General features: G+C 38.1%; 1 protein-coding gene across 3 annotated transcripts in view; it reads left to right on the forward strand.

The window, feature by feature from the left end:
* Arhgap15 (Rho GTPase activating protein 15) overlaps positions 1-27,089 on the forward strand; it is a 586,717-nt gene that overhangs the window by 536,751 nt on the left and 22,877 nt on the right. Inside the window, exon 14 of one of the 3 annotated variants that reach the window (XM_074070671.1) lies at positions 1,073-13,104. The exons of the other annotated variants lie outside the window; for them this stretch is intronic. Within the exon in view, the coding sequence (XP_073926772.1) occupies positions 1,073-1,157 (85 nt within the window). The 3' untranslated portion in view covers positions 1,158-13,104. Of the gene's footprint in view, positions 1-1,072; positions 13,105-27,089 lie in introns of those variants that run through there. 3 annotated transcript variants of the gene reach the window in all.

Genomic DNA, 27,089 nt, shown 5'->3' on the forward strand with positions numbered 1-27,089 from the left:
GCTATTAGTAATAAGTTGTTGTTCTCAAGTATGTTTGTCCTCACACAGTCATTATGTCTTCGTCATAATAACAAGAAGAGCAGTATCTTTAATGACTGTAAAGAAGACAACCTTGATACTCAGACAGCATTCTAAGAGCATGTAAGTGACAATGAGTTAGTGCTAAAGAGGCTGGGGAAGCATTAGGCAGGGGACTATGACCACCACCAAAAACTTGAAGCCTGTTAGATCAATTAATTACAGCACTACCTGGTGAGATTGCCAGTGCTTATGATTTCTTGATTATCTGAAATTAGTAATGGGTCTTGGAACATAAAAATTTATTTTTACATCTTTATCATAACTCTACTACTAAATGAAAGAAACTATTTCAGTTCTATTTCCTACCAGATCAACTGAAACCCAAACCCAACCGAATTTCATGCTACTTTCAACTATTTAGCAAAAAAAAAAAAAAGGATGGAAGAAAGGAAGGAATCACCTTGATTACAAAATCTCGCAGTTTCCTTTTAAGTGGATAAAAAATATGGTCCCTTTGCTATATGCAGCAGAGGCACAGCACACTTCAAAGTGGAAGGGGGGAAAAAAATCAACCAGACCTCAAGTCACCTGATTTCCAGTCCATTCAACCACATTCTGCTCTCTTGCCAATATCAATACTCAATTGTGTTTCCAGGGAAGAAGGGAGGGTAGCACAAAGAGCAAGCAGGAAGAGCCAACTGTGATAGAGACAGGGCACTTATATTCCCTTTTTGTAACTGAGTATCAGGTATCATTCCCAGTCTGCTCAATAAAATTACCTAATTAATTCTAATTAATTAGGTAATTAAATATGAGTAAACCATCATATTTATATAAAAGGTTTTGTATTAGGGTCTCTGTCCTCCTCACCCTCCACTTTCCACCTAAAAAGCACTAGGGAAAGCTTCATCTTTACAAGTTCTTTTTGAAAACAAATTCCATGTCAGCACTCACTAATGCTTGTGTGTGTGTGTGTGTGTGATATTATTTATACACTTCTTTGAAAAGGCAGTGATGGGGCTGCCATTTGTCATCTCTTTCTCCTCTTTAGATGGAAAGCACAGAACCCAGATGCCCAGCCACGGACGGTGCTCTTCAGAAGCAGCATCTGGCTTCCCGGCAAGTCCTTGCAGTGACTCGTTTAGGGAGCCTTTTTGTCCCTGATCTGTCACGTGTATCAGATACCATGGCCTCTCTGGCTGGCACGTCCAGGTGGCTGCCAATTCCTTTCCGTTCACCTTTAATTCTGAGAAACTAGTTTCTCAGAATTTTTATTTCTTACTGGACTTATTTTTCTCCCCTCTACCCTAAGAATTCCAGGACAAGCTTAATTCCTTGTTGCTTTCTGCCTGTCACTTCCTCTCCAGGTCTGTTTTTTGAACCCAAATGAAATCCTCAGCCATTTAATTTAACATTAAAATAAGTTACTTTTGATAATATTTCATAGCTACTTCTTGTCAGTGAAGCTCCTTGTAAACTATAGGGTTGTTCCCTAAAAAGAAAAACAAAACATTCCATCCAAGTAATTTATTCTGGTCTATACACAAGACATGAAAGTATTCTTGACATTCATGTATTATTTGGTTAAATCATATTGGCTCCATATCCTCATCACACCAAGAACAAAAGAACATCCCAGAACTGGAAAAGACAAGAAGACATTGCAGTGAGACATTTACAAATAGCACCCACTTCAGAAAACTAAAATTTGTTAAGTATCTTCCTTTTTTTTTTACCTGTTAATATATACTTTTTAATTATGAAGGAACTTGTGGGTTTTTTATGGATAATTGTTAGGAACACAGAGTCCAATGGTAGCCCACGCAACAGGAAGCAATGACAAGGTGCTGACAAGTCCGGCAGCAGTACCCAGAATGCAGAGGAGAAAGCAGAAATTAGAGCTGCAGGGTGACATCCAGGAATAGTTAACACAGGGTAGCTGCAAATTTCCATGTCACTGATTTTTTTTTCCTCATGCAAGAAGTACAGATTATATATGAAATTTCAGATCTCAAGACCGTAGTGTCTAGGTTGAGACAAGATTGGACTTGAGCAGTGGACAGGAGGAAGTTTCAGCCATAAATAATAATTGCTCTGGGGCCAGTAGCAGGCTCGACCCATACTTGACTCTGAAGCGCTTTACAAGTAAAACTAGGGGCTTAACTTGAATGAGAGCCTCTCGGTACAGGGAAAGGAGTTCAGCTGCAGCTTGGATCAGGCCATTGGGAAAAATCTCCTTCAAAACGTAACAGTGGAACTCCATTGTAAGAGCAGAATTTTTGGAGGCTGAGGTGTAGCTCAATGATAAAGTACTTTTCTACCATGCACTAGACCATGGGTTTGACCCCCAGCATCAAAATAGTAAAAACTAAAAGATTAGAATGCTTAAGAATATTTTTTCTGACTCAACAACATTTTGAGTCTATAATTTTTAGCCAGGTTTATTTATTAATATGTAACAAGGAAATCAAATATAAATGCAGAACTCACAAGCTGTATACCTATTGCCCTTTGCATAAAAACTCCTGTATCTCACTTCTAGCAATTTCATCTTCTCTTCTGGGTCCTGCCCACACTCTTTAAAGTTGAGCTACCTTCCCAACATATTCCTCTTTCTTCTCTTTGTCTTTCTTTGCTGTATCACCATCATCCTGTAATCCTTTCTCTTATCTTTCACTCTGAGAACTCTCTCCATCTTTAAAACATTATTTCTTGCATTATCCATCTATCATTTATTCAGGAAACAAGTGCATATCAAGTGTTTATTAGGTGATAGATGATGAGCTGAATATAAAGACAATTTTACCAAGAGAGCAATAAATCCCTTGGACTTGAAGACTTTATTCAATTATGATATTGACTCCCAGGGAGTGTTCCCATCCCACAACTCCATTCTTTGTCCCAACTTTCTGACTCTACATACCTCTTATACTAACAGGGATTTGCAATCCAGCTGATCTTTTACAGGCAATCAGTCGGTCCATCCATCAGAGTGGGCAAACCTGCCCAACTTTTCCAATGTCAGAACAGGACAGAACAGAACCATTGCAGGGGTAGGCAAGACATACTGGTATTCTGGAACTAAAACCTTTAATTTTATTTTGCTCTTCATAAATTGGTAGTCAGTACATACTTCTGAATGTCTTCCCTTTATCAGTTTTGCTCACTCCTTTGTTTATTTCATTCATTGATTCTCATTTGCTTTCCATTGTGTTTAGGATATTAAAAAATAAAAGAAATTCACTTAAGGGAACTTCTATCTAACTCAATTTGTCTCTATTCCTAGACATCAAAGCAGAATAAATTTATTCCTGTAGTGAAAAGACATGCCTCACCTAAATCTGATTTTTCTTTTCCAATTTGGAAATTTTTACCAAAAACTTTACATACATCTCAGAAAAAGTTCCCTCTCAAAGGCATGTCTTCTCTGATGACAGCACACATCTGCCCTCTTGGCTCCCTGCTCACCCACCTTCTTCCACTTCTTTTGCATTTCCAGGTGTGATTCCAGAGCTGTAAGTACTTTCCTTGTACTGACCTTTGAGTCACTCAAAAGGGATTGCATTCTCTCTCCCTCCTGGTGCTACATTTCCTGTTTAGGGTCGGACATTACCCACAGAGATAGTGAGGCATTTTACTGGCAGTTTGCATGTCCCACTATATTTTCCTAACAGTGGAAAAGAAGAAATAAAATGCATGCCCTATTCTTTCTGGCTCACCCTCCTTTCACATCACACTGAAAATAACCAATTCCTAGCCACTCCCATAAAGCAATTTATACTTCTCTGGCAATCACAGGAATTTATCCTTCATCTTGAAGATAACTTACCTTTTATTGGTCCTTCTTCCTATAGGTGTCAATACTAAGGCCTATTTTACTCACGCATCATCACATTCTTTTTATTCTTTGCATGGCTTCCCTCCATACACACCCCCTGTAATATATAGGAGCAGAAGTCTACATAGAGAAACTAAAGAAATGGTTAATGTCATATTTTAGGAGTTTCTGCTCCCGATCCACTTGTACCACAAAAACGGAAATAAAGAAGAAAATAGGCATGTGATTGTGTGTGGAATTGTGGGCATTGGAGAGAGTGGGATGGGAAAGGTGACCAGAGAGAGGCGTTTTGTTCATCACAAACGCAGCCACCTGAAAAACACCAGCTAATTAGCAGTCTGTAGCCACACAACACAGCAGTTTAGTACAAGAAGTGAACAATACTCTACCTAATTGAAACTACAGAGCAGGCTTAGGTAGGCTGCATGCAATTACACAGATTGGAAGTCAGCCAGGACTCTGAGGTTAACAATCCCTTCTCTCACAAAAAGCACCACGGGAACTTTAATGACCACAAGTGGTGAGGGCCTCCATCCTGCATCCCATCCCAACAACTCACCTCTCAGAGCTCAGGCTCCATCAGAAGGATTTAATGGTACTAATTGGCTAGAAAAAAAGAGTGCCCTCTATCGGTTCAGATGCACCTGTGCGGTAGGACTAACCAAACTCTGGAATCAGACTTTGAAGTACTAAGAGTAGAAAAGGATTCAAATAACTGAGGTTATGGAGGGGGTCAATGGTGGTCGATGGGAACTCAGAGATTCCCCCTGCCCGCTGGTCCTATGTCTTTCCACCCCATAAGCATCCCTAGAAGAAGCTCAGAACTTCTCTCAAATGTTAGTATTTTTTTAGAAATCAAATCACTTGGGAAACAGGATTTAAAAATGCAGGTCCTGACTCAGGAAGTCTGGGTTGGTGTGGGTTTGAGATTCTACATAAAGTACAAGATCCCAGGGGATGTTGATGATTGTCTGGGGACCAAACTTTCAGAAACTAAGCTCTACAAGAAGTAGTTCTGTATGAACCAAGAAAGTAGAGACTAGGCAAAGAAAAAAAGGACTTTAAAATGATACATCCTCAAAACTACGAAGTTTGCCCATTTTTCCTCAGAATTAAATGAAGCAGAAACATGAAGAATCCAAAATGATAATCTAATACAAAATTCACCCATGCTTAGAATAGTTTTTATAATGAGAGGACAGTAACATATATTGATCGCTGAGTATGTTTCAACAATGAGACAGCTACCTGCTCTGAACAGCATTAGTATTTCCCAGTTATTGGGGTGCCAGCAGTGGTCTGCTATGACCCCTAGGAACCAAAATTTCCTGACTTTCAAAGAAACCAAGAGAAGACAAGATGGCAGACTGCAGATTTTCAAAGCTTCACCCATGGCCAGTGAAGGGAGTGATAATATGCCTTCAAAGCTTTGTAAAATGAAACCAGAGTTGCTTTTAAAAAAAAATCCGCAAATAGGCCATTCTTAAGCTTATATTATGCAAACATGGTTATTGCTGTGCTACTGAGGCTTTTGTGATAAAGCCCGAATATACCATTAAAGACTCTTAATTGTTGGTTGGATTAATGATTATATTCTTTATCTAGTTATTTCCTAAGTGCTTTTTCCAGTAATATCTGCATATTTTGTGACTTCTTAATGATAGAATTCACTTTAGATGTTTGAGAAGAAATACAGGCACACACACAAACTTAAAAAGCAAGACCCAATTAAACTCTGGTAGAAGCTCTATGGTTTCCTCCTATTTAATATGCTCTAACTGTGCTATAAACTAGAAAAAGCTGGAGTTTAAATCTCCATCTATCCTCATATATACCTCATAAGATAGCTGCAAAAAAAATGCCATTACTTGCCAATGATATATAAATTCAGGATATCATTCAAAATATATTATTTGAAATGTTCAACTATCTAAAGCTAATGTGGATGGAAGGTCTGAAAGAGGAGGCTGAAGCAAAATTGGAAAACCAGAAGTTATCTAGGCTAACTACCTAAAGAGCAACTGTCCTGATGCTAGTTCTAGGGCTCAGTAGGAAGGGAGGAATTAGAAGGTGATAGATACTAAGGAACTAACAGAGTGGGGTAAAGATTATTAGGTAGGGAGAAAAGGATTAAGAGTGCTCTGAGTGTGGTTTACAATACAAATAAGGTCATTGCAATAAACTGATTGAGAAAAGACTTAAGATAAGGCAGGGTGTTATTTTCTGGGGTCAATTCATCCAGGTGCACCAAGGTCTAAGATCATGATGCGTGAGATCCAGCAAGGCAAGAAAGCCAGGCAAGGGAAGGCAGCAAGAGGAAGTCACATTTTAACAAGGCCAGATCACATGGGACCTTGTGAGGACTCAGCCTTTCCCTCAGAGTTGAAAAGAAATTGGGAACCAGTTGCACTGAACCAGGACCTAGAGCAGACAAGAGTAGTAGATTCAGAACCAGAAGACCTGAGTTTGCAGTGTGGGTTTATGTCTCTTTAACCATGTCATCTTGTATAACACAACTGCTTGAAGCAAATATTTTCTCATGTTAAAAGGCATTACAATACTATACCTCAAAAGACTTCTGGAAAATTCAGAGATGCAATGGGAATAAAAGGCCATTGTAAACTTTAAAGCATCAACACCTTGAGTTTTTTTAATTTTCCCTCCATCTCCTAAGACCCCTGCAACCATAGGCATCTCTACTCTGCCTGATATAAAACACTATTAATCCTTCCTCATATGTAAGTTAACATTTATTCCTTGAGATAAAGAATCATTTCTTCACATTTTAGTGTCATATAATTAGTAGAGAGAGAGAGAGAGCAAAAGGAGGAATTTAACAAATCATTTTAGCAAGTGGGTAAGTAAAGTCCATGATATTAAAGAAAGAAACATAGATTTGAGAATTAGCTTTTTAGAGTTAATATAACAAACCACAAAAGTGGATGTATTCACCAAGAGAGTTCAGAATTGAAGAGAAGATGGAATAAAACACAACTTGTAGGACAAACACAGCAAGGATCACTAACTAGCAAAGGAGAAAAAATTAGAAAGTAAGCAGATAAATCACAATCATCAGCATTATAAAAACTTGAAGAGTATCATCAAATAGTATTATTCAATAAATAACTTCTGCTCCAAAAGGATCCAAACAAATTTCAATTAGCTGCCATTTCACTAGTCAGAAATTTATAATAACCATCCATTTATCTAATAACCACCTTCTAGCACTGAGATAACTCAAGATCCTAATGAGAGCTTCAAGATTCAAAAGTTCCTTGTGAATTATCAAAGGATGATAATTCAGAGTCCGTTGTAATTTTAATATTAATTGTGCTGTTTGATTACTGCTAAACCACATACGATAATAAGTGTTTTTAACAAGAACATTTGCTTAATCAGAACCTTCTATACCCCTTCTAAGTAAAAGAAGTTTAATGGGAATGAGGGGAAATTGCACTTACAGCCATTTTCCCAGTCTGTTCCTTAAGAACATACTTAAGAGCCAATCTTGCAAGGTACCTAGCCAATAATCTCTACCTCCTCTCCAGAGCCCACTTTGTGTCTTTTTAACTGACATTTTGGAATTCACCTGAAAACATCAACAATTTGCCAAGATAAAACTTGGCCTGTGGAGAAGACACCATATTCAACACCAATCTGGAGAAAACAACATACTCAGTCTCTTAATTTATTATGATTTTAACAGTTATTTTCATCATTATCACAATTCCAGAATTGTAACTCCTTCTTAGAAAAACTAGCCTCTCAGCCATGAAGACTTAAAATCAGAAAGTTCACTCTCTGTGCCCTGTGCTCTTGTCTCCTTACCTCAAACCCTTCTTTCCTGTGGTACCATAAAATGAGTAACGCTTTAGACATAATTTTTGCAATGCTAATATTTGAACAGTAAAAGATACCTTAAGACCTTCATCAAGATTTTTAGGGCCTCATTTAATGTCAGTGTCAGGTTCTGTGAGGAATAATTAATAGAACAAAACAGGGTCTATGTGCCCATCGATTGCCAGGGAATTTATGCAGGTGACTCATTAATGCTGGAGGGGTTCTGCATGTAAATCTCAAAGCCTCAATAGGGAAATAGGACCCAGTGATTCTTCACCCCATAAAAAACGCAAACAATGACAAGTATAAAAGCAGATAACCTGAATATCTATACAAACAGCTATATGGCTTGTAAAAGTTTTCCATTTACATCCTGTCACCTCTTCTTTTCACATGTATAAAAGATGGGACAATTATTTCAACAAACCTACTCATATAAATCAATGCAGTTTTGCTGTGGGAAGACTGGGTGTTTAAGGCATTTAATATTTCAGCATCGCCAGATTATCACCGGGATCCATTTCGCTCTGTGGTCAAGTGCATGAGTAGCACTGTGACAGGATATTGGCCATTTTCTATGAAGATCTGCAAATCCTCGTAAACAAATACCAGTTGGAAAAATTAAGAACAAGTCTGTGGACTGGAATGCACCCTACTTGTAATGGGAACAAAAAGCTGGCAATCAAATCTAAAGAAAAAGCTAAATCACAGCAGAATGACCTACTTTAAGGCATTTGCCAAAGAGGCAGTGTTTTTAGACAGCTCTTCTGAAGTAGCGTCTTTCTGTCTATGCCATCTGCAGATTTATTACTCTGCTTGAAAAAACAACCAAAAAAAAAAAAAAAAAGAAGACTATTTGAATGATACTAAGAGCCTGGTCTACAGGAAAGATTCCAGTATTGTGGGTACCACACCCACACCTACTGATGTGGTCCAAGGTTTTGCTTTAGAGGCACCTAATTAAGAAACCCTGACTCATTTACATGGAGACGTTTGATCTAAATTACACTCCAAACCGCACCAAATTGGGAGCATCTGTGAATGTGAAATGTTTGTTCCCTGTGACGGCTAGAACAGGGCCAGCTCTGGACGGCACATGTTCAAGTGACGAAAAATATTTCACATGTAACGTACTTCTGAGACCCACTTTTCCACTAATAATTCATAGTGAGCTAACCAGTATCTGTACTTCCACAATTATTTCAGGCTGTGAAAAATTATGTCACTACTTTTTTTCTACAGCTAGAAAGAGGCAGAAGACCACCCACTTTGTTGTCATTGATATAAGGCCTTAAGTGCAGCCAATAGCAGAAAGGCAAAGCTGTTAGGGAAGAGGCTGGTCATTATATATATGTATCCCAACTCAGATCCAAAAATGCAGAGTGTATTCCTAAAGGGGTAAGTCCCAAGGATTAGCCCTCTCGTCATTGCCTTAACTTCTCCAGCCTTCCCACTTGGCTCATTTAATTCCTCCTGCCTCCCATGCCACGGAGGCTGCACTGTACTCAAAAAAGACAACTCATAAAGGTGAGACTATTGACAAGATAGAGGTCACATTATCTGCAATTAGAAGACATCTGGATGCAAGCCATCTCATTTCCACCAGCTAAAATGTCTAAGAAAGTAAAAAAGAAAACATTTCTGCCATTGGATGGGATGAAAAGTACTCAGCACACAATTCACATAAAAGAGTGTTGTATTTCAAGTACAATAAACAAAGTTTTATAGATACATTGAACCCAGCACTTTGGCACCTGATAGCTACTTTACCTTATTAGGCCATATATTACCTATGTTTCAGCAGGAGTTCAAGGGAGAGGAAAAAAAAAAAAAAAACTTTTAAAAAGAATGCCAGATTCTTTTGTCTAAGGAAGCTATTAATGCATTTATCTGATGTACTGTTTTGCAGTAGCTAGAATGAGATTTGAATATATTAATATTTTCAGCAGCAGAGCCAGGAGCCCAGTTAATAACTTATGCATGGATACATAGATATACTTCAGACAGAGGTAAGGTTTTCAGCTCTCATGTTGGTAATACTTAGAGGGATCGAATGAAAGGGGCTGTTCTCCCAGAGTCTTTGTTGTGGGCATGCATTGTGACAGTATGGAGCCAGAGTTCTTCTGGTTGTCTACACAGCCTGGATTCAATAAACTGTTATATATGCATATTATGACAATGTGGTCAAGGAAACCAGATTTTTTTACTCTACCTTCAAGTGCCTATGTAGCCTAAATCTGGTGCTTATTTTTCTTGTCCCCATTGAATATGTTAACATATTCATAATTTGATACAGGTTATGTTCATTTTATAATTAAAGTTATAAACTTAGTTAAGAAAGCATTCAGACTATACAGAATGAAGAGTATTTACTGAGTTCTGTGTTGTACTATAAGGTTCAATGTGAATCCAAAGTCAAGGGAATAATCCTGGAAAGTAAACCATTTTTCTCACAGTTCTGGAGGTTGGAAATCCACGATCAAGGTGTAGACAGTCGGTTTCGTCTCTCTTCTTCTCAAGGAGAGAGGTGACCTTTCTCCTTGGCCATCTTCTTTCTACTTTGTCCCTCCATTGTTTTTCTTCTGTGCTTGTGTGTCCCTGGTGTCTCTCTGTCTTCAAATTTCCTCTTCTTTCAAGGACACAAATTAAACTGGATTAAGGCCCATCTCAATGACCTCCTTTTAACCTAATGACCTTTTTTTTTTTTTTTTTTTTGCGGTACTGGGTCTTAAACTCAGGGCCTACACCTTGAGCTACTCCACCAGCCCTTTTGGAGTTAGGTACTTTCGATATAGGGTCTCACGAACTATTTGCCCAGGCTGGCTTCACACCATGATCCTCCTGATCTCTGCCTCCTGAGTAGCTAGGATTACAATTATGAGCCACTGGCACCTGGCAACTTAATGACCTCTTCACTGCCCTTTCTCCAAACATAGTCACAGTTTGACGTACTGGGAGTTAAGAGATTTGTCATGTGGAATGAGGGGCATAATTCAGCCTACAGCACAGACCAACCATGTCTGTGTACCCAAGCTGAACATGTATCCAGTGCCAAATGTGTATTTATTTGGGTTCCCAACTAAAACCTAACTTAATATTTTTAAGTCTGTAATGTTTTGCTAGCATGATTTTCAGTCATTTCTTCCATCAATAGGAAACAATGTATCTTCTAAGATTTAGGGGAACAAGCAGCAGTGGAACCTTTCTCACACCTTCTGCTAGACTGGAAAGAAGCTGCTCTGTGTACAGTAAGCATCACCACAGTGTCCGCCTAACCCCACCCTGCCTTCAGGGACCAGGGTCTAGAGGCATAAGTGCCTCCCTCTCCATTACTGCCGCCTCCATTAGGAGCAGATAATGCAAGAGATATCACTTTCACAATAAAACATTGCACTTATACCACACCTTTCAACTCAGCATTTCCAAATGCTTTAAAAATCATTATTATTTTTATTATTTATTTGTGGAATCCCAGCAGTCTACTCATCACTGGGAAGTGCAGTCAAAGCCACAGAGCTAAGGACTTGGTTACACAGATTTAAACCTATGCTCAAATTTTCCCCTTGGTATGCCAGTAAAACATCTGAAGGTGGACATGTGTATGTGCCTGCAAATGGAGAAAGAAAAGGAGAAAGAAACTTAGATCTGAATTATCCTGCTACTTATATACCTGATGAAATTTAGAAAAGAGCCATTGGTTAATGTTGTCCCCAAAACCTAGAGTCAAACCAAGGAAAAAACAAAAAATAAGACAGTAAACAGTTTCAGAAAATAGAAATGAGTTGCCCTAACCAAGGCCTTCTATAATAACACTTTTAAAAGGATTATTAAGCAATAAACAATGGAGAAATCAATCATGCTCTGCTTATTGTTTGCTGGTCATTAATTCCTGGGTCAAATCTACTTGACCCTGATTTTAAAAGGCTTTAATCAAGTCAAAAGGTCTTAGAGAAACTTTCACTGGCCATCCACATTTTCTATCAGGACTGCTGCTGGTCCACCTCACCTTTGGTTCCCCAGCTTTTATCATCATTACATATTAGGCCCATTTCTATTGAAACACCTCTACTGTTTTCCGTGACTTCTATAGTGTGAATATGTGTTGTGTTCAGTGCACACTGAGAGTAGAGGCACTCAGTGAATGTTTGTGAAGTGAATGAATAACAAATTTTCAGAATACTTTAAAAGGCAATCTCAAAGCAGATTTACCACATCCTAGTCCCTCAAAGAGATATTAGAGATTACAATTAAAAACCTAACGAAATAATAATTTAGATTACTTTAAATAAAAATGATTAAGCACTTTATTAGAAAGTATGAGTCAATAGTTATATTGACTCTTCTTGACTTTAGCCAGGGAATACTTTCTGAAAGAAGTAAAAGTTTGGGAACTTTTGTGATGATGAGAGGAAGCAAACATAAATGGCTAAGTATTCTAGAACATGGTTTAGGACCACAGAGAAACATTAAAAGTCAAAGTCAGGAATTGAACTTTAGAAGAGCAGGGAAGGTAAGGAAGTTGAGGGATTATTGTAGTATTTTAATGAGAGACTTTCAAAAAAGCCAAAGACTACCAGATACAGAAAGCTACATTAAAGCTATGAAAGGAATGTGGTTGGTGACAGGATTAGGAGTGTGCTAAAGAAGAAATTTGAAAAGCACTGACACAGAGCTGCCATTGTGTGAAGGATGTCTCTTCAGTCATCTCTACTCAGTTCCAGCCACCACCTTCTACAGTTCTGCATTGTCCCTAGAGGTAGAAGCTTAAGAAGGACTTAGACACTGTCTAATTGTATTTCTTTTTTCAGTGTACCTGGAGATGAACCACAAAAGGCATTTTCAGGGCTTAGAGAAATGTGTGCAATATGTCTTGACCATCTTAAATTGGTGATCCAGAGAAACTATTTTCTGTTTTGTATTGGCCTATTTTGAGGTTTAAACATCCTGAAACTCTCAGAGGGAAGACACCGCAAAACAGAGAATAAGGGGTGTCACCTATGAGTTTCTGCCCTCGTCTTGAAACTGACCAAAAAACAGCAGCACAGTTAAAAATGTGCTTTCTTCAAAAGGCAGAAGCGCCTGCTGCCATAAATTTAAAGAAAAAAAAAAAATCACATTGCATGACTTAGGTTATACTGTTCTTTATATAAATATTTTGTATTTATATTTCAAAGTGTAGTAGTGTCTCCTTAAAAATGTAACTGCTGAGTTGAAAATCAGGAAGCAGTAAAGTGGCTTCACAAAGAAACCCATATGGAAGTTTTTTGGTTTTGAGGCAGTTTGGGAAAGAGTTGGTTTTGTTTTTAGTTCTGTGGAATTTCAGTCCAATCAACACCTAGGCCACTCCTTGGGGGAAAAAAAAAAAGGAAGAAAGAAAGAAAAGAAAAAAAGCTTTTTTTTTTTTTCTCAAATGGTACAGTGTGCACAGAATTTCTTGCAGACATCTGGGAGTTTAACTAGAGACATCCAAAAGGCAAGTAGAAGTGGTAGCATTCACAGGAAGCAATAGCTGACCTTTATTCACATTTCAAGAAGGAAATGGTGGATAGGTTTTTCCCACAGAAGGGAAGCTGTCTAATCTTCTTATTCCAAAGATGGGCAAATTTGAGACTTTCCCAGGTCAACCAGCAGTGTGTAGAATACCTGAATTTATTCTGGTTGTGAAAAGAAAATGGAAATAAACTACTCCAAAGGCACTCACGCTCCATCTGACTGATAATTTAGTTAGGGTGTTTTAGATGTTGGGTTTCCAACAGGAGTAATTTCATCACACAGGTACCTTTCTGCGAGATTGTCAATCTTCATTGTCACAACCCTACCTAGAGCTCTAATACTCCCATACATGAATGTTTTGCCCCAGAAGATGAGTGAATTTTGTCATTATCCCCAATCATTAACATTCTAAGACTTCATCCACACTCTTCCTTTTCAGTCCAGGTTCCTCTCTATGCTCTCTGCCTATCCTAGATTCTACCACTTCTTCAGAGGTTCTGACTTAATATGCAGTTCTTTCCATAGGGGATCTAGGGCTGGGTGAGGTGGCTTCCACTTGTAATTCCATCTACTTGGGAGGCAGAGAATTAGAGAATCACAACTCAAGGCCAGCCCAGGCAAAAAGTTAGCCAGACCCTATCTCAATTAACAAGCTGGGTATAGCGGCACATGCCTGTCGTCCTAGCCATGTGGGAGTTGTAGGTAGGTCTAGGCTGGCCCCAGTAAAAAACACAACCCTACTTAAAAAATAACTGAAGCATAAAGGACTGGGAGGCATGGCTTAAGTGATAGGGTACCTGCCTAGAAAGTATACAGCCCTGAGTTCAAACCCCAGAACTCCCCCAAAAGAGGAAGGATATGATCAAGGATTTGGTCTTATCTTCAGAGATCTTTCTCTACTCTGAATTCACAGCCTTTCTTAGGAAAAGATGTAGAGGTGAATTTGACACTTACAGACAGCATAGAGAAAGTAAGGCAAAGCCTGTTGTTCTTACATGATTCTTGCAAAACGCCTAGCATGAGAAGATACAATTGATTGAACAGTAATCATCTGTCCCATACTTTGATGAATACTTAAATAAGGCAAATATCTCTCAGTCTGAATATTATTTTACCCTCAAATACCATTTTAACTAGCATTTTAAAACAGGACAGACAAATACTGAAAGATAAGATTTTCTTAAAGTGTTATCGTACATTACTATCAAGACAATAAAGAGAAGTTCCCCTTCCTACCTTTATTGTTTCTCATTTTCTGGTTTTTGACTTTTTGGTTTTTTATTCTGAGATCACCAGACAGCATCTCTCCCTGTTGCCTTCACCAAGCCTAACAATGATTCCTAGAGGAGAGGGAAGCTGAGAGTCACTGATCTACTCCAGGCATGTCACATGAGTATTTTGACTATAATACGGGATTTTTTTATTTGTCTGGGGTTTCTCTAGTTGTGGTAAAGAATCAGCATCGAAGTGACTGTTGATTCATGAGAACAGACTTAGATCAGTGAACGAGCCACGGGCAGGAAGCCAGTTAGGAAGAGAGAGAGCGCTTCTTATCAAATTGTCATTACCCTCTGCTCCCACAGTGAGTGTCATTGTCTGAGACAAGTTCTCAAGGACCTCCGAAGAATCAGAATCAAGGACTTTCTAGGAATGCTGAAAAGGATAGGTATCTGATTTACTTTAACTGCAGGCATGTGTGTGACCAAATAAAGCAGATCCCTGAAGAGTCTTTTTCCAGATGTATACACAGCATTTGTACTTTATCTCAGCTCATTTTGAAGAATGAAGGCCCTTCAAAAGTAATATAATCCATGTGGATGGAGGGTTTGGTACTCAAGAACCCATACTTCAATTCCCAGTTATAACTGTGCCTTCAATTACTGATTTCAAATCTAAGATAGGATAATAAAAACTGCCTAACTTCACTTTTCAGAAAATAGGGTAGCAAGCTTAACAAAACTGTTCAACTCATGTTTGCAAGAAAAGCTACCATAAAATTTCAATCTGAAGCTGTCTGGATATTTACTCAGGTATTAGAATAATTCATTTCCATTTTTTTCTTTACTCCATCTATGAGATTATGAATAAAGAAGTTCCCCCTCTGTTAATTGTCCTTTCCCTGTCGAGGTAGAGGCTTATGTATATCTTAGGGAGGACTTGGGGGAGTATGTACAATATCTCAGACTGAATTTCTAGAAGTTTCTAAAATATTGAAGTCCAAACTATCACTATAATATCTATGGTATACTTTTCAGAAAAATTATTTTAGACAAATTTCTTTTATCTAAAATTTACAAAAAAAAATTTCTATAATAGTTTAAGAAATTCCTTTTCATCTAGATTTCTTTTTAGAAAAACTTAAAGATAACCTTACGAAGCCAGCAAATTCAAATAATTCTCCATTCCAAACTTAATTTGCTTTAATGTTGGCCAACCCTCATTCCTGTTGACATTTGAGCTTGATCTTTTTATGAAGTGTCCAGTCTAACTAGTCTAGGCTCTGAGGGCAGTGCCTACCTCGGTTTAGATGCACAGGAACGATAAATTCCCCTTCAAACAATCGTAGTCCTTTACTCGTCAGATATAGCCAGGGGCAGCAGCAAAGGGTGAAGGAGATCCATCATGAAATGTCCAGTGTCAATGTGTTCTCCCAATTTACTTACTGACCTTCAGCTTGCAGCCACACTCCTGACCCTCATGAGATGGAGCCTAAGGGGGAAATGGCACTGAGTACTGATTCCTGTGTCCTGTTGTTCTGTGGTCTCAATTAAGTGCTAATTAATTGCCACTGGCATCTTTGGCATTGCTTGTCAAATTGCATTTAGGACTATCTTTTCACTGCTCAAACATCAGCAGTCCAAACTCCACAGCTAAAAATCCCTTGTGTTACTATATCCTCTTTTTTTCCGCTTTTTTCAAAACTGCTTAAAAATTCAACAAATATATCTATAACCACGGCAGGTAGCTTTCAAATACAACAAACAGGAATTGGTATTGTCAATTTTGATTAATAGTTCTTCATTAATAAACATCCTGTTATTCAGTCTCCACCTGCAGTTGCTGATGTTGCCTGGAATCAATTAACTCATATAATTTGATTTATTTTACAAAGACATTTTGGGATGTGCGTGCTGATGATAAAGGTCCTGTTTGAGCAGTTCTTGATTGCAAGTTAGATTGTACCTGAATGGATTTCTGTTTCTGTGTGGATGTGTATACATGAGTGTGTGTTTTGCAAGTGAGTAGGAAAAAATATTCCTTGAAGAAGTCTTGAATTTAAAAATTCATTAAAAAAACATCATGGGGGGTATTCCTCCTGAATATTCTGACATTATCTGAAGACTCCCAAGAAATACAGATCCTGAAATGAAATATCCTCTCTCTTAAGCCCTTTTATTTAGCAGTTTTCCTTTAAATCAAAGAACTATGCACCAAAGTCAAAACATCAACTGGAACTAAGATATCAGAGACAGATATTAGATTCAGCTTCATGTACAATTTTGCTTTGCTTTGCTTTACTTTAGTTGTGATTCCTTTTTCTCCCCTAAATATTTGCAAGCCATCATTATGGATCAATACATTCAATCCCAATTATGTACTATATGAAAACATATCTTAAACTTCTATGGATACTTAAGAAATACAACATTTGCACCAAGTGACAAAAGCCCAACTCAAACTGCTTAGACAAAAAAGAGAGTTTATTGGACTACAAAACTGAAAATTCCATGATTAGATGTGACTTTGGAGTGGCTAGATCCAATTGCCAAAGGGTATTGCCAGGAATTTGCCTCTTTCCATCTCTAAACTCTGATTGCCTGTGGGTTAACTTTGTTTTGACTTAGAAATCTCTCCTCCTGGCAGCAAAATGGCAGTGCCAGAATTGTATCATGTCAGCTTAGCATCCTCAGGGGCATGTAAGCTTCTCTTTTGCTGTGGGAATAGAAAACTCCCAGGAATCATTCTTCTTGGCCTGGCTTGGGTCCCTTGTTTAGTCCTCGTTTGTTCCTGATCCATTCTCTATAGCAAAGGAATGCATGACTCTCATTAGTTGGGTTTGGGACCCAGGCCCACCCTTGGGTTAACTTCACTCAAACATAGACAATTCTCCCAAACAATGACTAGAGGGGAAAAAAAATATCCACTACTTCACAATTGTAAATTGTAGCCACAATCTTTTTTTGTCCCAACAAAGTCTCCTTTTTCTGATGGTACTAATAGTTCGATCAATAGAAGTAAATAACGGCTAATTCACATTAAGAAGCACTAGTGTCAGTATCAACTCAAAGTGGATTAAGGACCTTAATATCAGAATTGAAACCTTGCAGTTAGTACAGAAAGGAGTAGGGAATACTCTGGAAACAATAGGTATAGGCAAAGACTTCCTCAGTAGAACTCCAGCAGCCCAGCAACTAAGAGAAAGGATGGACAAATGGGACTACATGAAATTAAAAAGCTTCTACACAACAAAAGAAATGGTCTCAGGCTGTTGGAGTGGCTCAAGTGGTAGAGTGCCTGCCTAGCAAACACAAAGCCCTGAGTTCAAACCCCAGTACCACCAAAAAAAGCAAAAGAAATGGTCTCTAAACTGAAGAGACAACCCACAAGTAGGAGAAAATATTCTCTGGCTATACATCAAAGAAATGATAACCATTTCTGAGCTCTCTAACGGAGGGCTTGAAAAACTAAACTCCCCCCAAATCAATGAACCAATAAAGAAGTGGGCAACTGAACTAAACAGAACTTTTTTAAAGGAAGAAATCCAAATACCAAAAAACACATGAAAAAATGCTCACCATCTCTGACCATAAAGGAAATGCAAAGCAAAACCACACTAAGATTCCACCTCAGCCCTGTTAAAATAGCTATCATCAAAAACACCACAAACAACAAATATTGGTGAGGATATGGGGAAAAAGGAACCTTCATACACTGCTGGTGGGTATATAAGCTAGTACAACTGTTTTAGAAAACAATATGGAGGCTTCTTAAAAAACTAAACATAGATCTGCCATATGATCCAGAAATCCCACTCCTAGAGATAAACACAAAGGTATGTGACTCAGGTTATTCCAAAGGCACCTGCACACCCATTATTATTGCAGCACTATTCACAATAGCCAGGTTATGGAAACAGCCAAGATGCCCCACTACTGACGAATGCATTAAGAAAATGTGGTATTTATATACAATGGAATTTTACTCAGCCACAAAGAAGAATGAAATTTTGTCATTCGCAAGTAAATGGATGGATCTAGAGAACATCATCTTAAGCGAAGTTAGTCAGGCTCAGAAGGCCAAAATTTGCATGTTCTCCCTCATATGAGGATTACAGACCTAAAACAAATACAGTAATATTATTGGACAGGGGTCACCCACTAAAGGGGAACACAAACAGGAGGAATAGGGAAAGGAAAGGAAACCTAAAACTTGTATGTGGTTGATGTGCTCACTGTAGAGGAGCGAATAATCTTAAACTGACAGAGACCACTATGGGAAGGGGACCAGGAAGAAGTGAAGAGGTCTGGCAGAGATGAACCAATGTGGGTTGTAATACACAAGTGCAAGGAAGCAATGCTAGAAATCTCTCTGTATAGCTATCTTTATCTCAAGCTAGCAATAATGTTATGTCTTTCTTATTATCCCTTATGCTTTCTCTTCAACAAAACTGGAGACTAGGTTCTGCCTGGAAGCAGGCAGGCCCCAACAAATGTATACACATATGAATAAATGTATAGACAATTAAAAATAAATAAATAAATAATATTATAGAAAAAAAAGCAGCACTAGTGTCTATAATTAGGAAAAGTTGCTTATCTCTCTCATGCCCATTTTCTAGCAAACTGCAATTATCTTAGCAAGAAAATTGAAGTAATATCCATCTGTCTGTACATTCCTTTATCCATGTAATATCAATGAGCACCTATGGTGAGACAAGCACTGAACCAGGTACAAAGACTACAAAAATAAAGATTACAGAGTCATAAAAATCATAGATGCAGTATAGTTTAGTAGTAAGTGATTGGGCTTTAGAATGAAATAGAGCTGGGTTCTGATCTCAGATCTCTTATTTATTTTTGTATGTACACGGATTTATTCTTTCTGAACTTCACCTTCCATATCTAAAAATAGATGTATGATGAGAATTAAATTGGTAATATATTCAATATGCTCAGCACAGAGCCAAGCACATAATTGATTTTTCAAAAATAAATAGTTATTACTATGTATATCAAATGAGATAATACAAGTAAAATCATTTTACACAGTGCCTGACACATAGTAAGTGCTTTAGGAAATGATAACTGGCAGCTGTTGTCATATGAAATAGAATGAAAGACTAGGTCTAAGGATAGGATAATCGATGAGCCCAAGTAATATCTATGATGATAGATTTGGAAAAGACCTGAAGAGTTCAACCAGACCTAAAGAGAAAACCCTTTAGTAGTTTTAGATATGACAGAATTTATCTTCTCTCCAAATAAAGTGTTCCCAAAGCAACTCTCTTCCTTTCTGCTCTCATATTTCATCAGTTTACATAATATTTAATTAAATTACATAATTACAATAATAAGTACAACTGGCATAAACTTGTTTGGGACTCTCCTGGGACTTCCCTCTAGTGGGAACAGATGTGCACAGTTGAGAGTCATTAACAAGGCAGGAACATTGAATGTGTTGTGGGCACTGGTCAGCACATTTTACAGAGGAAAGAGAGTGCTGGGTAAGTGGAAGAGAGCTTCTACCATCTGTATGGCAGCCGTCTCTTGCATTCTCTTCATCTACCTAATGCCCCAGTTCTTGTAACTTTGCTGCAAATTTGACATATTTACTTATATTTTTTTAACATCTTCCAATAGCCAGTATGCTCAAAACTCAACAATCAGAATTTTAAGCATGCTTTCCAGAAGCAGTTTCCTTATTCAATAGTCACAACTATGTATTGGGCAGAAAAGAAAAGAAAATGTTGGAACATGAGGATAATGTTTGGTGCTGCTGCCTAAATCCACAACTCTTAAATATCAGGTCATATATTCATTTCTAGGAGAGACATAATAGAAACTTGTTTCACAAATTGAAATGACACTATAAATTGAGTAGAACCTAAAAGAAGATTAGAACATGCTTATTTAATGTCACCTGGTCTTATGACTGGCCAAATGCGTAAAATGAAGGGCGCTTTTCTTTCTATCCTTTCTGGTGACATCATGGAAACTTTTGAAACCTATGTATGTTTGTTATATTGGAATCCTCAAAATCAGAGTGCCACAAAAATGGAAAGCATTGGCAGCATATATATAGGTATGTATATATACACATGAACTTGAAGTCTTGGTGTGATTAATGATGCTGTGCTGTTTTAGTTAATGTTTAGTACCCATTAGCAGCTGAAATCTAAAGAAGCTCTTTTTGATAAGCAGGTACTTCTGCTGAGAAGAGTATTCAATACTAATAAGCACTGTGTGCTTCAGGAAGCTAATGTTTTATGATCATAATAAATAATACGTTGTCTTATAGAAAAAGTAGGATCCAGAAGAAATGTACCTTTCACTGGTCATCTCTGAGGTCATTTAGGGTCCTAAACAATAAAGGCATTTTCTAATTGTCAATTGTTTGTAAGAAAATTGGCATTTTACTCAATAATCACTAATGTCCCCCAACAGAAACCAACACTGAACAGGATGGCCCACTGGTTAAGGATACCTGAACCAGATTGGTTCCTGAGACTTAGACAATTTCCAGGCCTCTGTTTAAACATCATAGAGATTAACTGATAGCACGTAATGTGTGAAGTACACTCTCTATTGCCCCAGTAATGGCAAACATTTTGGTATAAACAAAAGTTTAAAGATTAATAAGTACTTTGGGGGAGAAAAAATTTGTGAGCAAGAACAGAGATTATTTTAATGAATAATCATGGAGAATTTTGAATGAAGTCACTAGAAAGCAAGGCTGGAATCAGATTATCAAAGGAATAGCATACCCCTTTAAGAACTGAGGTTTTACCTTGTGAACAACATTAAGTCACTGGCAGCTTTTAAGCAGAGAAGCTTGACCAACACCATAAAGCTAAGAGAATCCACCTGCAGGAGACTATCTTGGAAGACTCTGTGACCTGTGTTAGGGATAGGCAAAGACAGCAGCTTAAGAATGCTTGGGAGAAGAAAAGGAGCTGGCAAAAATTAGATGACAGAGTCAAGTTCCCCAGCAATCCAGCAAGGGTTCAGAACTAGATTCTGGTCCTTAAGGGGAAGCAAAAGGCAGAACTACTAACAAAGCCTTCAGAAAACTGGCCAGAGATAGCTCTGTCTTGCTGCGTCTTGGAACCATTGAGCTGGCAGGATCCACATGCTCTGTGTAAGAATCTTGGGTATAGCTGAGGCAGACAAGACATGGCACCACAAACCTTGGGAAATGCCCTTCTTCAGTTTGCATTGTCATTCCCTTAAAATTAAAACAAAATTGTTCAATCCTCCAAATTTCATAGGTTACCTGAAGGGTGTGTATTTCATTTAGTCATTTCTGCCCTGGTTTCCTGATGCGGCTGAATCCTCAGTTCACTCAGATTTACCACTTGCCAGTGTGCCCTGTCCTGACGATTCCCTTGCCTTGTTTTTCAGTATTTTACTCCAGCCCAAAAGCACTGATAGAAATTTAATGAAGATTCACAGGAGATGAAAAGCTTATATCACATCCAGCCTAGCAGTAGCTTACAATATAAACTTACGTAACAGGCATCCCTGTTACTAAATGCACATCATTCTCCCCACTGCCTCCTCTAAGAAATCTTCATAGATTGTTGTTTCCACTTGGCCTCCATCATCTCACCATGCCTCTTTGCCCACACACTCCACTTGTATAATCTCTCTTTTTACACACAACCCTCAGATATCCATTTTTGTGTTTTCTACCAAGAATTTGGTTCTCATTTTCTGGCTATGCTCTAAGGATTATATTTTCACAACCAAAATGGCCCATCAAAATGTTTTGCTAAGCAAAAAAGAAATATAAATGATTTTCTTCCCTCAGTGGAATTTTGCTGTCGCCTATTAAGATAGCATTTTTTCCAAGCATACTTCAGTCTATAAGTTGAGTTTAACTATATCTCTGATTAACTTAGGTATGAAGTGATTTATCTAAATTGATCTGCAGGTTGTCTACTGGATTATCCCCGTGTGTGTGGACCTTTCTGGTTACCACTGTCTGACTGAGTATTAGGAACAACAGACATATCAAAATTTACCTCCTGAGTTTCTCTGACAGTTAGAAATGTAATCTCACCAGTAAGGCAATTCCCTTGAGCCATTATACATGCAAAATATTTCCTCAATTGAAAAATGCTACTGGAGGATTTCACGGAAAACTCCGGTGAAGAAATTCCTGAAATTGCAGTGTGGGAACTAGTAAAAGAGCTCTGCAATAAGAAGCAATATTCTCACCAGGCTGTTGATAACATTTGAGAAATTTACATCTTGAAACAGTGTGGCGATAACAAGTACAATGTCAACGATCTGCCAGTTCTGTCAATAGATCTACTCACAGGTAAAGCAGGGGCAGTTTCCTATCTTACTGTAAGATAAATGAGAGCCCCCAAACTGTCAGTAGCACAGAAACTGTTTGGGGCCTTAAAAGAAAATGAAATTCTCTCTGTAAATGATAAGCACAGGATCTACTCAATTTCCAGTTTGAGGGCCATATTTCTGTGTTTAAGCATTGATTTAAACTGCCTGCTACTTTTTTCAAATGCTGAAACCGTCCTAACTATTTTTTTCAGAATATTAAAGTTGTGGATAATGTTTTTTTAAAAGCAGGCAAGAATTTAGCAGCTATATTCAATCTACCATATTATTTTGAAACTACTTCAACATCCTGTCACTCATCCCCACCCCCATATTTGTCCTGCTCGAAATCACTGAACCAAACAACAGAAATATTAAAGGACCAAAACAACTCACCAGCATTAACCAGCGGTGGTGCCTTGGCAAACACGGTGAAAACTTCACCTTGGCAGGTGACAGATATTTGGGCTTTGGCAAGGGCATTAGTGAACAGTATTAATAAGGACTAATTAGATAGCTTTTATTGAAAAATTTCCAGAGAAATAAGCAAAATAAAGCTGACCTAAAGAAAGTATTTTAAAATCACCCACTGAGCATGCTCAAAGAGAGCATTTTAACTTCTTTTATTTTTAAAGTGCTCAACCATTTTCTTCAAAAACTTGGCTTGATCTTCCTGATTCAGTGATAACTGAAGTCATGCCAACTTTGATGTTTTTAGCTTCAGCTGTTTTAAAGCTATATGTGATCCCCCAAAAAGGTTGGAATGATTTTTTTTTTTTCCGAGTGAAGAAGGAAGCATATGTTTTAACCCTCATGTGCCTTTTTTTGAAAAGGATGAATTAACATCCTATATTTTATCTTTAGGCTTAAAATAACAGGCTTAGATTAAAAGTCAAGGAGACATTTTTCAGAAATTAAAATTGAGACTTGGGCCTTCAGGAACTAAGACTATGGATTGTATTTGTCTTAACAAATACATGAGGCAACTTGCATGTCTGCTGCTATTGTTTTTAAAATGGCAGCAGAAACCAGCAGCTTGGAGACTTGAACAAGAAGGACCACACACAAACTGAATTTCAGGACATCAAAAGAACATAAAACTAATATGCAGAAACACTGGAGCATCTTGAATACATTTTTTTCTAACCAGATATATGACATAAAGAATGGGAAATAAAAATGAACTTAGAAAGCTTTCATCCACCTGATGATCTGATCTTCCCTTCTAATTTGTAGAAGCAAGAAGGGAGGAATAAACAACAAAGCTGAGTGGTACCAGATATAACTGATCCTTAGAGGAGAGAGTTAAAAAGAAGGCTTTTGAGAGCCCTGTCTCCATTCTTTTCAAGTACTGACCATGTCAGTGCTTTGTTGGATTTTTCACAAGATCAACTGGTCATTGGGTCTCCTTAGCACACAACAGAGATGGTAAAGAAAGAGTGTTATGGTTTGCATATGAAATATCCCTCACAGGGATTGGTCTCTTGCTGTTAGCACTATTTTGGAATGAACTGGAAACTTCAGAAGGTGGGGCCTAGCTAGAGGAAGTGGGTCACTAGGAGCATAACTTTGAAGATGGTTGGTCCCCTCCTCTCTCTCTCTCTGCTTCCTGAGGTGAACAGCCTTCTCAAACACAGAATTCTGCCACTGTGATGTTCTGCCCAAGTGCATGGGGGCAAGCAACCATGGACAGACCCCTCTGAAACTCTGATCCAAAATAATCTTTCCTCCCGTAAGATATTTTCTTTCAGGTAGTTTGGTCATATCTCCACAAAAGTAGCTAACACGCAGGGTAATTATGGCAGATAGGATCATTACCTGTGAAGGTAGACAATAGACTTTGTCTTCGTTTGCAGGAGACATGTCTCATGTAACTCCCAGTAAACGTACTATTGATGCAAACTGATATGAGAAGTTGCTTCTGACTTCAGGTGGGATATTTTCCACATTACTGCAGATGGGAACACTGGATGATACCCATGCTTCCAGAACAGATATATGCCATTTTTAAACATGGTTATGTAAGGCCAAGTCTAGAAGTTTAATAATATCAAGTTGAATTTTTCTAAGTCATAACTCCCACTATATTCTGGTATGTTGTTCTTTGGAAGAACAACAAACAGAAAGAATTGGTAAAGAAATGACAAATGTCTTGCTTTCTTATAATGTCAGAAGAACTATGGGGAGAAAAATTGAAACCAGAATGAAAGAAAGGTTTAAAAGGAAATTGAGTCTGTGTTTACAAAAAGATTCCAGTTCTGGTGAACTGTCCAACTCAACCAGTTGCTTTGGAAAAACTTGATTAAAGTGATGACTGAGGTGTTTTGTGTCCTAGCCTCAGTTTCCTTTATTCCCCTATGAGTCCAGTGACAGCCAATCGGAAAGGAACCTGGCCTGGAGGCTTGTCAGTGATAATAATTGAAAACATCTGTCCATGTAGCAAGTGTGGGAAGCCAATGCTGTTCCCTGACAGGGGGAGTTCTCAGACAGCAAAGCCATAACCACGACTGTGCTCATATTCTCCTTCACAGACTTTTCTCGCTGCCAGCTGTCTTTATTCTTGTGCCAGGAAAGCAAGGGGCCTGGGGCTCTGACCCAGGCTGGGGTTAAGTGAGCTGAGACCAGGGAAAGGAGGGGGACAAGCTGGCTCAGAGCTCTGGGTATAGAGACAAGGGATATCTGATTGGGAACTGAAGAGACCAGCAGCTGAGGGAAAAGAATAGCAAATAAAGACACCAAATAGGCTTTGAGGACATACAGCAGAGTAAAAGGAGTTCAGGTTCTAGACCCAGGTGACCTATTTTTTAATCTTGTAGCAACCATTTCAGTGTGGCACCAGGCATCTTTAAAATGGGAATAGTAATAATACCAATCTCATAAAGTTGTTGTCAGGAAAAATAAGATAATGCACTTCAATGACTTGCTTGAGTATCTATTAACTCCTGTATCAGAGAGATGTGACTCCCCAGATAGCCCTTGAGGCGTAGAAATCTAAAGTTCAAGACCTACTCCATTCATGAGTAGGGAAGTTCATGCTGATGGTATCATATTGACTTAGACAGTGACCATGTTGCTCATGCAAATACAGCTCACCCCTGCCTGGGGCCTTCCTTAAACTACTTTACCAACCTGTGCTACTGACTTTCTTGTGATACTGTCAGCACCAGAGTCTCTTTGCCCCTGGGCTACACTAGCTTTTGTCAGACCTATCAGATTTTCCCTCACCCTAGCACACCAACGCCTTGTTCCCCTGCCCCAGCAGTTTGCCAGATACTTCAGCTTGGTGTTAAACATATCAAGGGGATATCTGGTTAGAAAAATGTCCATAAACATTATTTCAGCCAACTAAGGAAAAAATTCCACATTGTAGGTTAGAGAAAAGTCTAAACCAAGGAAAGTTGGAGCAAGGAGAACAAAGAAAATAAAAATTTTAGTAGAAAAATTAAGATATTCACTCAAAGAGAAAAACAACTTCTTGAGAATATAATGAGCCCGTAGATTTAGAAAGAAAATATAAGCAAAAAACTACGGAAGACAACATTTAAAAATATCAAATTATCCACATTATTTCATTGTTTAAGATACTCTCTACATGAATTAATCACCCCTGAAAACTGCATTAACAGTCACATTGCAATTGTATTTATAGCTATTTGATATATTATGTCCTCTTGGATGCTAGAAAGATTAAATCCAGCTTGCAAAAAGCAGAACTTACTCATAGGGTAGACTTTAGGTCTTGAGAAAAATCTCACTCAACACATGGGTGGCAAGAAATAATACAAAAGAAAAGACTTGGGGAGGCCACTATGTCTCATTAGTTAGGAACAGTTCTGTATTGTATATGTTTCCAACATAAACACTTGGCTGAGGATGTTATTCTACTGACAGTGTTTGCCTTTCCTTATGGTCATCAGCTGGGTGACTACTGCTACTTGGCTGAGAAATACTTCATCCATAAAGAAAAGCTCCATAAGTAATAATGAGTGTGAGTTTGTGTTCATTGCAAAGCAAGAATTCAGATTCAACAAGAGATTTTTTTTTATCCAATTGAAATGAATCAAGCTGTTTAACCTAATTGAGCCTCTATAAATCAGAAGTGTTGTGATATTAGTAATCCTCCTAGATAAGGCATTGCAATGAGGCGCCACACAAGAGTACAAATGTGTAAACACAAAATAAGGAGACTCCATTGACCCTCTTCTATTTAGCAGCTTTATACATGCTCCCTCTCTATATAATCACTATTGTAATAAAATTATCACTTAACAGCTGACATTATTACATCTTTTTAACCAGTGAGAGAGTATTTGTCCTTTCAATGACTCCTTCAACTA

This window comes from Castor canadensis, chromosome 4, assembly GCF_047511655.1.
Source record: "Castor canadensis chromosome 4, mCasCan1.hap1v2, whole genome shotgun sequence".
Lineage (NCBI taxonomy): Eukaryota > Metazoa > Chordata > Mammalia > Rodentia > Castoridae > Castor > Castor canadensis.